General features: G+C 40.8%; 1 protein-coding gene across 4 annotated transcripts in view; it reads right to left on the bottom strand.

Annotated features, from left to right (window-relative positions):
- Positions 1–12816, bottom strand: part of map3k20a (mitogen-activated protein kinase kinase kinase 20a) — a 32219-nt gene extending 19403 nt beyond the window's left edge. For all 4 annotated transcript variants that reach the window (XM_061692453.1, XM_061692454.1, XM_061692455.1 and 1 more), the window contains exons 1-7: positions 12652–12816; positions 8023–8212; positions 7184–7271; positions 3598–3699; positions 2484–2549; positions 2230–2258; positions 1574–1711 (exon numbers count right to left, since the gene is read on the bottom strand). In XM_061692453.1, the coding sequence (XP_061548437.1) occupies positions 1574–1711; positions 2230–2258; positions 2484–2549; positions 3598–3699; positions 7184–7271; positions 8023–8212; positions 12652–12656 (618 nt within the window). In that variant the 5' untranslated portion in view covers positions 12657–12816. The remainder of the gene's footprint in view (positions 1–1573; positions 1712–2229; positions 2259–2483; positions 2550–3597; positions 3700–7183; positions 7272–8022; positions 8213–12651) is intronic.
- Positions 12817–13075: the final 259 nt, after the last annotated feature.

Below are 13075 nucleotides of genomic sequence, written 5' to 3'. Positions count from 1 at the left end.
ATTTCCAAGACAGGTGGGACGCAGATGATCTGTTCACTGAAGTAAAAGACAGACCTGTTTGTCGTGTGCGGAGCAACGTGGCTGTAACAAAGAATATAACAAATGTTTTGTCTTTTTTGCCCTTTATCAAATCCTAGGCGGGGTCTGTTAGTAGTTTGAAGTTTGGCTTTTTATTGAATGACATTCTTATTTTTTTGGGTTGTTTTGTTGTTGGCCTTTGAAAAATATTTACATCAAAAAGAAAGGTAGTTGGAGATAGATCAATAGAAGCTAGAGAGACAGAATTCATGTTATCTATTTAAATACAAACCAACAAACAAATAACACTGATGTCTTTTATCGAAAAGTTTGTTTATTCCAGATTCAGTGTTGAAGCAAAATGTAAGTTTGATAAACTATGATAAACTTTAACGCTACATTTCTGCAGAGAAGGGAAACATGCATATCGCAGTGACGTTGTCCCAATTTCTACTTTTGGCCCACCGTGAATTTGAGTTTGGCTTATCCTCACTAGGGTTCCGGGCGTGCTGGAGCCTATCCCAGCTGACTCTGGGCGACAGGTGCTGTACACTCTGAACGTTTTGCCAGCCAATCAAATGAGATCATGAAATTGAATACAAAATATTTAAACCGTTTTTGTCACACTGGATCAATTAAATGGCCATTGTGCTGCTCATTCTGGTATGCCCGCCTAGACCACCAGGGGGCAGGATAAGACAGATGGCTACACCGTTCATTGAGAGGTTTAACTCCTCTCTTCAACTCATCAGTACGGCACTCATATTAGACATTCTACACAGGGGATTAATTAATGTGAGTACCGTTATATTGTCTGTCTACATGTGTTGCTCTGCGGTGTGTGCTCAATCCGTTGCTTAAAGAGTTCAAGCAAGGCAACATGGATGCTATTTAGCGTTAGCATTAAGCTGGCAGACTGAACAGCTAAACTATGGAGTTGTTTTAACTACACAAAGTGTCATTCTCTTTTTTTCATGTTTAGTTTGACTGTAAACATCAACTATGAGTAGCAATAAACAGCTTGAAGCCTCTTTTTCGAAGATTCGTTCACTATTAGTATCTGCCAAGATTCTGCTTGTTGCGACGTGAGTTGAGTCACTGCCACCATACAGCACTCGTATCTCAAGTCTGCACTCACAAGTCAATGCAAAAAAACGGTTGGTATCTCGAAAACAATGTTAGTCGAATCACTCGTAGTTATAATATTAGATGTGCTACTGTGAAAATGTAGTCTTATGCAACCAACTGCTTCATATGTTGTTACACTCATGGATTTAAACTTAAATCTGCTGCATGTGCAGATCACCCAAAAGCACAAGTTGACTCATGATCATGTGACTTCCCCAACTGTGGTCATTGCCATGGGCGTCGCACCCATGGAGGATGAGGTGTTGCTACAACCCCACTTTTCCCGACGAAACGGTTTCAACACTCCCAACTTTCTTCAAGCCTTCGACAACTTAGAATTGTTTCATTACAGTCTAGCACACACGCATACACACACACACACATGCAATTTTTATAGCTTTCTGCACCTGTGGTTATTGGTACTCACCACAGCATAAGAGAAGGTGTCACAGGTCTCAGACACTGGCAGACTCTGGATAACCTCAGGCGCCATCCATGGAAAGGTGCCCACCAAAGACATATGTGTCGTGTGGGTCAGAAACTTGGAGGCCCCAAAATCACAAATCTGAAAAAAAATAAATAAACAACAAAAAAACTTCACAACTGAAATAACGTTAACTATGTAGGAGATGCAGAAGCATATATCAATTGAATTGCTTAGATTTTTTTTTTTATTATTATGCTCAGCTAGTTGTGCAATTTGTGGAGCATAATCTTTTTGTTGTTGTAAATGACCTCACCGTGACCCTGAACAGAATAAGCGGTATTGAGAATGGATGGATGGATACATTATTTCAGTGTATCCCACCAGGCATCCTACAATTATTTATGATACTGTGTATGTATATCTTCCATAAAAGTTGTTCAACAACACAATCAGATTCCAATCATTAAGTCAACTCTAGTTAACTTTAACTATATTTAAATGATATTTAACCTGCACAACATTTAGTTAGTCACTGCCTCATTGTTTATATGTGCCATACATGAATAACAGTATAATATATATATATATATATATATATATATATATATATATTATATGTAAATACAGTTATACATCTGAGCCAAAAATACACCTACCTTGAGGACTTTATCTGATGTTATAACAACTGAAAGACAAATCATACTTTCTTTGTGATAAAAATGACAAAGCATCCATGAAATATTAATATACCAGATATAACAGTAGGTATACCTGCAGAAATATCTCTTTGGCGAAACTAAGCAATGTCATGTAAATCAGAATTCTTGTGTTGGGGCTAATCAGATTACGCAGGTGTAAGTAATGTTGTGGCCGCTGGGGGCATTTGAGACACATTTAATGGCATTGTTACCGTTCCTTGATTTCAGGTCTCTGTGGATCACCTTTACAGGGGCCTCTGAGTGTAAATAGTGGATTCCTGAGGGGGAAATAAAAGGAAGAGTGAAATATGAGCCTTAAAAATCCAGTTAATTTTTTTTCTATAGCATGAATGACTCAGCCTCATGCCAACTAGTGGTACACAGTCTTCCTTTTCTGGTATCTAAAAAAACATCACTAAATTACTACGAATAAAATCTAAAAAGCTTGTAACTATGCATACAGTGTTTAAACTTTTTTCAATCCAGTACAATAAATGATTGACTTTTAAGTACGGTTCATTTTTTGAGTTACAGTTAAGTCATACAGTATCTATAAATGTGTATAGTTTTACTTTTATGCGTGATGCATTTTAAGTAAATCATTCGGGTATATAATTTGGTTTATTTATTTAAGCACAGTGGGTGATTGGTTAGCACATACTTCTGCCTCACAGTTCTGAGGACCCGGGTTATAATCCGGCCTCGCCTGTGTGGAGTTTGCATGTTCTCACCGTGCCTGCGTGGGTTTTCTTCGGGCGCCCCGGTTCCCTACCACATCCCAAAAACATGCATGGTTGGTTAATTGAAGACTCTAAATTGCCCCTAGGTGTGAATGTGAGTGCGAATGGTTGATTGTTTATATGTGCCCTGTGATTGGCTGGCGACCAGTTCAGGGTGTACTCTGCCTCTCGCCCGAAGATAGCTGGGATAGGCTCCAGCACACCTGCGACCCTAATGAGGATAAGCGGTACAGAAAATTGATGGCTGGATGGACAATATTATAGAGTAATATATATAAGGTAATGTAATGTAAGCCCAGTGTTAATGATCAAACTGTGCATAATGTTGCAGTGGCTTACAATAATATGAAATGTACTTTTTAGAAATAAAACCTCTGCGTTGTTTTTGATAAACACTTAAACCTGCTAGGTCACTGTATTTTAATGTTGGTCATTATGGTGGTTTTGAAGAGCTAAATATTTTTGAAGGTGCTACCTGATGTGAAAGGTTTGAGAGGTTTAGGTTAGGTAACCATGTAAACAAACTTTTAAACAAAATGTAACTTGTGTAATGCATGTTGCCTATTAGATATTTCACGTAACTAACCTCTGGCGATTTCTGTAGCCCATGTCATAATGTGCCCCATGTCCATTTCTTCACTCTCATCGCAGGAAAGGTAGTCATACAGCGATCCGCCACTGGCATATTCTACCCGACAAACAGGAAAATACAGAAATAAACACTCTCGGGCAGGTCCAAGAAACAGAACCAAATGAATGACATTGCGTTTGTCTAAAGATGAGTGTGTTTTACTGTATATTCTCAGATGGTTAATTGACAAAAAATGTATTTTCTTCTTGTGAAAATGACATTTAAAATATGCGATATGCTGTAAACCATGAATGCCATTCTCAATGACTGTAAAGGTTACAGAATTAGGAATGTGATTTTAATCTTGGAGTCCAGCTGACATTGCCAACTTCTTTTGGATATGATTCAGACCTAATATAATGTGATTGACGATTAATACATAATACACCGATTAATAGAGTTCTTGCTTTGAAACGAACGAAAAAAGAACATTGTGACTGCAAGAAACATGGACTAATCTGACTCGGGATTGCAGCTGCCTTGGCCATCTTGTATTGGGTAAAACTCAAAATTATTGGCATTCTTGCTTCGATGGCAGATTAAGTGGAGTTTTTATTTGTCAAACTTGATCTGTTTGATAACTGTGACCAGTAGAGTACCATGATAGTGAAGTTGCTGTGATGTTTATGTACTGGCTCTTCTTATTTTTGTTACTGACCTTTTCAAGATTGTTACTATTTACTTTTATTTTTGGCATGTTACTTGTTGTCAGTTGATTTCTTGTTTCAGGCTGGGCAAGGCGGTTTCCGGAGGACACTTACTGACTCTCACGAACCTGCAGCTGATCTGTAATGATCTGCTCAGTTTAAGATCTCCCTTGATCTGCGAGCGTGCGCTTGCTGATTCCCCCATCGACGAGTGGTATATCGGCCGTATTAAGTGTGCTTAGTTTTGTTCTTTCGAGTTTGGCCATGCAAAGCCCTCTTGTGTTTTCCCTGTTTAGTTCCCTGTGTCTTCTTGCCTGTGCCTCCCATCTGCTTGCTGCTGTGCCACTTGCCCAGCCTTGCTCCGCGTGCCTCCACGAGCCTCTCAGCCCCTACGGATCCACTGGACTAACCCTCTACCTCGTTGACTGCTTCCCAGCTTCCCCAGGAACTCACCGACTCGCTGCCAGCCTTGCAAGGTCTCGGACCCTGGTCGCTTGTTTCCCCTTTTGTTCATTAAAACACCAATTTTACTCCTTGCCAACGGTCTCCTCTTCACTCTTGGGTCCTCATCTGTAGCTATGCTTTCATATTGACTTCTATATTGTAGCACTTAGAGATATTTTCATTTGATGTAAAGTGCATTTATAAATACATTACTATTCAAATGATCTAGAATCTCCATTGTCAGCCTAAGCAGTTGCTGTCGACCATTTACTACAATGCATCATTGAAGGATTTGACTGGAATAAAGTATTTGTAAGTGATAACTATGTTGGACAATCAAGCTTTTGTATTATCAACATACAGATGGTGTGAAGTGCCAGAGTATGTGGCAGGTAAGCGTACTTCTGCAAAATTCTATTCCACCGCTATAAAGATAACATACAGCCAGGCACTAATCACTGCTGTTTATCTAGTTTAACATGTTAAACAGTACGTTGGTTAAAAACTTTAATTATCAGACATTAACGAGACAAAACACCAACGCCAACAACCTGCGGTAACAAGTCAATGTCTGTCTGCATCTGCACTTTGCACTTTCGTACCTGTATGTCGTGTTCACATTCCAAAGATCATCTGACCGGGATGTCTTGGTTCTGATGCACACAGATGAACTATGGCTGCCTTTCAGTACCATTCAATATCTTCTTGTTTGATTTTCTAGTCTCAGACATCACACTTAAAACTCATTTGCCCCCTCTTAACTACTAGTCAATATTCTTTAGCTGTATGTGGCATCTGAGCGGCAGTAATAACAGTTGTATGCATGTATATTGAAACACATGCACATATTGGCTCTTGGAGCACTGTGTCAACACAGGAAATTACTAAGGATAATCAATAGACATTTTCCTGTTTCTGCTGGTAATATGATTCACCCTTGAATAAGCAGACACCCACAAGCTATGTTACGACAAGTCCATTCTCTGTCTTTAGTTTGCTCACTTTTTGCATTCAGCGTACACTGTCCCTTATTGAGTCTGCACTAATGACTCATTTCCCTATTTTTATTTATTTTGACCGTTTTTATCAGCGCAAAGACGATCTCTAATGAGTTTTAAGTAGGGATGCCGATACTGTATGTCTGTACTCGTACTCAGACTACAAAAAAACTATGATACTACCACACAAATACCATTTTGGCAGCCTGACACATAGCTTCCAGGCAAGTGGAATAGAAGCAACAGCCAACATATGGAAGTACCTTAAGGTTAACACGACTGACAACACTTTGTTAGCGGACTGCAAATTATGCTCTGCAAAATGGATGATGAACACTGCCTACTCCACATCGGTAAGCTCTATCACGAAGCCGTGGTGGACGACAAGCTCCGGCGTGGCACATCGAGTAAAGAGAAGTAAGCGATAATGTGATACAGCATCAGTTGTCCTGTTCTATTATTACTGTTCTTAAATTCTCGAGAAGCAATCAGGTATTTCTTTTACACAATTTATTTTGCAGTTAACACAGAAGTATTATGCTATTCATATTCCTACTATCCACCAGACTTTGTTTTTCTTCATCTACATACTCCCCTTAGTGCCCCTAGTGATCAGACTGAGCCACCACGTAACTGAAACGCCTTGTTTTACAGGCTGCATTTAAGTGAAATCAGTGGCAAGACTGCTAAAAAAAAAAAATGTTTGTTTTGTGTTTTTGAAAAATATTTGATCAAAACAAAAAAACACATTTTCATCATAATTGCAAGACGTAATGACACTATTGAGTAGCGGTACTTGGTATTGGCAAGCATTCAAATGCAAGTACTTGTACTCGGTATAAATAAACGTGGTTTCTGTGCGTAAGCCGGCACGGTGAACGACTGGTTAGCACGTCCGCCTCACAGTTCTGGGGACCGGGGTTCAAATCCCTGTGTGGAGTTTGCATGTTCTCCCCGTGCCTGGGTGGGTTTTCTCCGGGCACTCCGGTTTCCTCCCACATCCCAAAAATATGCGTGATAGGTTGATTGGGGACTCTAAATTGCCCGTAGGTGTGATTGTGAATGAGAATGGTTGTTTGTTTCGTGTGCCCTGCGATTGGCCGGCGACCGGTTCAGGGTGTATCCCGCCTCCCTCCTGAAGAAAGCTGGGATAGACTCCAGCACCCCCGCGACCCTAGTGAGGATAAGGTATAGGAAATGGATGGATGGATGGATGGATGGTTTCGGTGCATAGACTCATTCACTGCCATTGATGGATTTAGAAGTCAAATATTATGTTACCTGCTGACAGTGAATGAGTTTATTCGGCAGGACATTGGGCATTAAGGACTTGATTTGAAATATAAAAAAAAAACATGTGTTTGTCATTTTAACTTGTTAGCCACGTCAACACGTAAAAGTCATCTTTTAACTGTTAGCGTGTGCAGCACAAAAAACATTTACGTCACATACCAGTGACAATTCCATAGTTAGGAGCCTCAACGACGGCGCCATAAAACTGGATGATGTTACGGTGGCTGAGGACGCTGAGGATTTCAGCCTGGGTGGTGGACACAAAAAGGACAAGTAGCTTTTATTGAGGGTGGAGAAGAAAGTCTATCGATATATTCACTCATTGGGCACTTCCATTTTCGAACGCTGACTCTGGCAAGAGGCCAGGTGCATCATGCCATTAATACTTGTTTGTCGCCTCTAATATATTGAATAAGATGAGCAAAATTGATAAATTAATGGCTTTCGGTTTGTGTAAGTTATAACACAATATGTGCTGTATTATAGTTGTGTAGCATACTATAGCATAGACAGCAGAATGAACGAAAACCTGACAAAAGCACTCAAAAGTAATTGTAGCAAAACACTGTAATTAAGTAAACAATTGTTCCCTTGCTTAAAAGAAGACATTTTTTATTTTACCAGCGTTGATTCCTGCCGCACTAAATGAAGTTCACTCTGTGAGCTTTTACTAGAGTTTCATAAAAGATACTCAAAATATGCTGTCAGAGGCCAACAAATGTACCTTTTTCAAAGATGATTCATTTTTTTGTCTTTAAGACAATGGGCCTGTGCTTTGAATCAGGGGTACCCTGTGTTGTAACTGTGTCAAATAGGATTTGACAATAACGTTTCTTTTGCAACACCATTCTCATAGTGGGGGAGTATAATGACCATGAATGATGCGTTCACAAGTCATCACATCCCACTAAATGGGGTAGCAATTAAAATGATTACTAAAGTGACAATTAAAAAATACAAAGTGTACATGAAAAGCCCAGGGTAATTATGACTCCCACCTCGTTCTCAATCTTGAGCAGCTTTTTCACCGCCACCTCTTTGTCCTGGGAGATCCATCTGGCCCGGTACACACTTCCGAAGCTGCCGCCGCCACAGTTCTCGAAGAAGTGGATGTCATCGAACTTGATTTGCACAAAGGAGCCGCTATGAGACGACATCTCATTCTGACACTTGGTGCCAACACCGCTTCTGGAAAATCACGAGGACAAAAGGTCCTCAGTTCACATGGAAGTGCATGTCTGTGCATCCGTTTAGCGTAGTTTGGTCATGAAAAGAAAATCGTTCGTCGAATAACATTATTGCCTAAGTCGTTTTTACATGTTTTCGGGAAACAAGAAAAAACAACAAATTCAAGAAACACGAAGCGTGCGTTTGCCTTGAAGCAACCTTTGCAGATTACTTAGAATCTACATAGACATGAAGAAAACATTTTGATATTGTGACAGTAAGTTAAAAATGACTTGTACTTTTGCTATTAGCTAACAATACGTGGTAATACAGTAGAAATAAAGGGACAGTGTTCCACTCTCACTAATTCTCCTATTCGCAGATTTTTGGTGACCTATCCTCCATTATTTGTTGTTTTTGTGCTGAAAAAAATATTTCTTTGGTGCCATCTATGTGGAAGTGAGGAGATGACCTTCATTTAGTCAGGCCATAGCTTTGTCCAATAGAACAAAGTGCTTTGCTGCCATCTTGTGGCATCTATAGGCAATCGTCAATTCCTCACTGATTTTCGCAATTCGCTGCAAGGCTCGGTCGCTATCCCACGTGAATAGTGGGGGAATGTTGTAGCACAGAGGTTCTCAAAGCTTTTACACCAAGTACCACCTCTCAAAATACTTGGCTCTCCAAGTACCACCATCATGACCAACATTGAAATACAGTATAGCGTAGTATTCATCCAAAAGAAGAAGAAGATGTTTCATTCTTAAAAAGTATACTTAACACTTTTTATAAGCCACTGTAACATTATGCACAGTTTGAACATTAACACTGCAGTTAACTGTAGGGGGAAAAAAATTACTAAAATACTGGCTCAATGATTATTGATAATAATAATGATTCAAAGGATTTTAAGCAAATTAGTTTTTTCAGAAGTGTGTACCAAAATGGTAGCCCTTTCCAATAATTAGTACCCAATTAGCAGTTTCTTTCAAAGAGGTTGGTGACCCCTGTTCTAGACATCTAAGCTACTTATGTAGCCACGGGGCACGGTGGCCGACTGGTTAGAGCGTCTGCCTCACAGCTCTGAGGACCGGGGTTCAATCCCCGGCCCCGCCTGTGTGGACTTTGCATGTTCTCCCCGTGCCTGCGTGGGTTTTCTCCGGGCACTCCAGTTTCCTCCCACATCCCCAAAACATGCATGGTAGCTTAATTGAAGTCTCTAAATTGCCCCTAGGTGCGAATGGTTGTTTGTTTATGTGTGCCCTGCGATTGGCTGGCAACCAGTTCAGGGTGTACCCCGCCTCCTGCCCAATGACAGCTGGGATGGGCTCCAGCACTCCTGCGAACCTTGTGAGGAGAAGTGGCTCAGAAAATGGATGGATGGATGGATGGATGCAGCTTTGCACTTATATAGTGCTTTTCTAGGTCCTCAAAGACTCTTTACAATTTCACGTATTATTCATTCACTCCTCAGTCACATCACACCCTGGCGGTGGTAAGCTACTTGTGTTGTGTTGCCACAGCTGCCCTGGGGCAGTCTGACGGAAGCTTCGCCTACGGCCTCCCCAACCACCACTAAACATCCAACCACATTCATTAATTCATAGGCAATGTGTCTTAAGTGTCTTCCCCAGGGACACAACAACGACATGCATCGGGCGGGGGGTACGAATCTCAGGTTATCCTCTGGGCCTCGCTGTCCACAAAGAGCAGCTCGTCCCTGTAAATGGCGGTGTTGCATCGCTTTGGATTTGGAGGTTTTGAGTAGAAAAAGATTAGGGGGTGAATATCGGCTTGTCACGTCGCTTTTGAGGGGGAGAAATGCCAAAACGCTGAAAGTCAGACAAGTTTAGCCACCTCACTATTGAACAGAGTAGGTCTATGTATGGTATAAAGAGTGTATGTGTAAAAATCGTGAGAAAAGATGACGCAGTTCGTGGAGTGAATGAGAAACCCCGTGTAAAAAAAAAAAAAAAAGCCATTAATGTTCGATTTGAGCCATGCGTGAGTCTGTGCTGCTCATGGGGCATTTCATAGTTGTACATCTGTAAAAAAAAAAAAAAAAAAAAAAAAAAAAGTTTTCCGTCAAAAGCTCTTTCTCAATTTTGGTTTTGTTGTTTTATAGTTTAAGGTGTCAAAAAACCAAGGTCACTGTTTTGCTTGTAAAACAAAAAAACTAAGCAAACAACAAAAAACTTGTTTTCTCCTCTTCATGTTCAGAAACCAGTGTTTTTGATGAAACCAGCCGATGTTCTACTGCTGATTACTAAAGAACAGAAAAAGCTACAAACAAACTTTTTCTGGTGAAAGAAGAGTCGACTCTTTCTTTGAGTAGGTTTGGTGCTTAAGTTGTCACAAAACACAGTTTTCCGAAAAAATGCTCTAAAACCACTGCCAATATGGGGGACTGTGCTATGAAAACGACTGGCCAGTGAACGGGTTAAGCACCGAACCACTGTGGATTGGTACCCTCAAGAAAGGGTGCCAAAGCATTCTCCACTACGGTAATTTTGGTATCATTCACAGCAAAACATTTCATACTGTCCCAAACTGAAAAATATTTTTGCTTGAAGGGAATATAGCTAAAAAACAAAGCTAGAGGAACATAAAACAACCCAACGCGAGAAAGATTGAGGATTGTATCCCTTTGTTTGTAGATAACCGCACAGAGTAAAACAATATATATAAATAATTTAAAAAATAAAATAAAAAAACAACAACAATTCTATCATTAAAGCAAAGTACAGCTGTTATTCTTCCGACGTTTCCCAATTTGCAGCTGAGCCATTAGCGCTTTTCAAAGGCTGTTACCTTGTTCTTCATTGGGATTGCTGTCCATGGATGGATGGGCCTCAATTGTCGCAGAGGGGAGCCGTTGCTTTGTGACCATTAACGCGTATTCATGCTACACTCAGAGCCTCGCAGGAAGCTGCTCTGCGGGCCGGCCCACTGTATTGTGTGTCCGCTCAAGCTGGGTCACGGGGGACCGGTGACATTGCGCCACTCATTCCCGACGTTTCTCACTTAACGGCAAACAGGGCTGCAAGCGTGAAAGCCGCGTCACGCATAAAGCCGGATGACGTGTCCTCGCATACAGTCACAGGCTACTTCATTATGCACCTGCACAATCTAAGGTCATCCAATAGATGAGCTGTTTCAGTGCTGCTGTTGTAGTTCGCAGTGGTGCACAATTGGACCGCGTCATACCGAGAGGCGTTCATAATTAGGTTACCATATTTAGCCCATTCATGCCAGCTGAAAAGGGGAAATTGAGGATACATGTATAACTGGATTTGGTAGTTGATGACTTGATTTCTGCTGACTCATTTGGATTGGGGAGTGAACATTTGGCATGAACAAGCTTACTGCTTAGATTCATCCTGCCTAGTAACTTGATATTTTCTTGGCATGGTCCGATCAACCTACATGACACCAATGGGGTCGTTGTTTCAAAAGGTCACAGACAAAGACTTTAGTGTGCTCCATCCAGAAGAACTTATGGATGCAGTAGGTCATCATATGTGCCAACGGAATTCAAGTAGTAATCATGAACGGGGTCATCGGAACCAAAAATCTCTGAAGGATTACTTCCAGCAACTCGATGAAGCCAACACCCTCAAGACAGTTCTGACTCTTGTGGCACTCGAAAGAATCACTGTACACTTCAGTCGTATTTAACTTTTTAAGTCCCTGTCACGTGACAATAAATGGATAACCATTGGTTTGAACGAAAGCGGTCAAGTTCTCATATTGTGTGAGAGGTGGGATTTATGCCGAAATGCGTCACTGGGTGCCATTTTAGCCACACCCAGAAAATCAGGAAAACTGAAATGGGGAAAAACAGTTTTTCACGATTCAGAACTACATACTTCTCAGTTTTTGTACGTTTTCAGCAATTATCTCCAAACGTGCTGGATAATGTATATAGAAACAAATCTCTGAATTCATCTTACAGCCTAGGGTCTTTAAGTTAAATGCTTGCATTTAATCTTTAAGAACTCTTTGTAAACATCTATTTAGTTCGTTTGACTTTATTTAAGCACAGTGCGAATGTTCAAAATGCATTATGTTACAGTGGCTTACAATCATAATATAATATACTTTTTAGGGATAAACCTAGTTCTTGTACGGTACTGTTGGTCATGACGGTGGTACTTGGACAGCAAAGTAAGAACCAGTGTACTATGGTGACGAAAAGGAGGCTTTGAAAATAAAACTTAAACCTATGCATCAAATTGAGGGACATGCTCATACAAAGTGTAAATAAGAGTGTAATAGCAGTAGTGGTCGTAGTAGGAACCGCAAACGTGACACTGTGCAAATCCGTAGCACAACGTAAACAACAGGCTTTGATCGAGAGCTCATAGTAGCAAACTAACGTAAACGAGGACGCCGTCGGACCATATAGCCACGCAAAAACGAAGCAATAGCGTCCACAAATGTTCATTCGACATACGTACCGCATACATCAACTTTCTGGAGCGGCGTCAAGCAGATCGTCGTTCAGGGAACACAAACTGAAAATGAAAAACTCCAAAGTGTTCCCGGAAACTCGGTTATACTCGCCTTTTCATATTTTCCCATGCTCTACCTACGGTGGTTTTACTAGTTACACAACTTCTTGATTTAAGATGAAGGACTAGGACTGGTCTCTTTGGACCCTGAATTGTCATGACAACAGCGTCCTCTACTGGGCGTAAGCAGCAATGACGTCTTCCTGCTTTCATGGAAGTTCAGACTGTCCTCGCTTTACGACGGAGTTCCGTTCCAACCGTGCTGACCTAACGTTAATATGTACGCAAGTCGACATTTTAGACCTAACCTACACTAACGCAGCTAGCATATTGTCATGTTCCACTGAAATTTCCGTTTGAAAAAAACTTT

This window comes from Phycodurus eques, chromosome 12 (genome assembly GCF_024500275.1).
Source record: "Phycodurus eques isolate BA_2022a chromosome 12, UOR_Pequ_1.1, whole genome shotgun sequence".
Lineage (NCBI taxonomy): Eukaryota > Metazoa > Chordata > Actinopteri > Syngnathiformes > Syngnathidae > Phycodurus > Phycodurus eques.
Note: the sequence above shows the minus strand (reverse complement) of the source record. Positions and strands in the feature narration are given on the sequence as shown.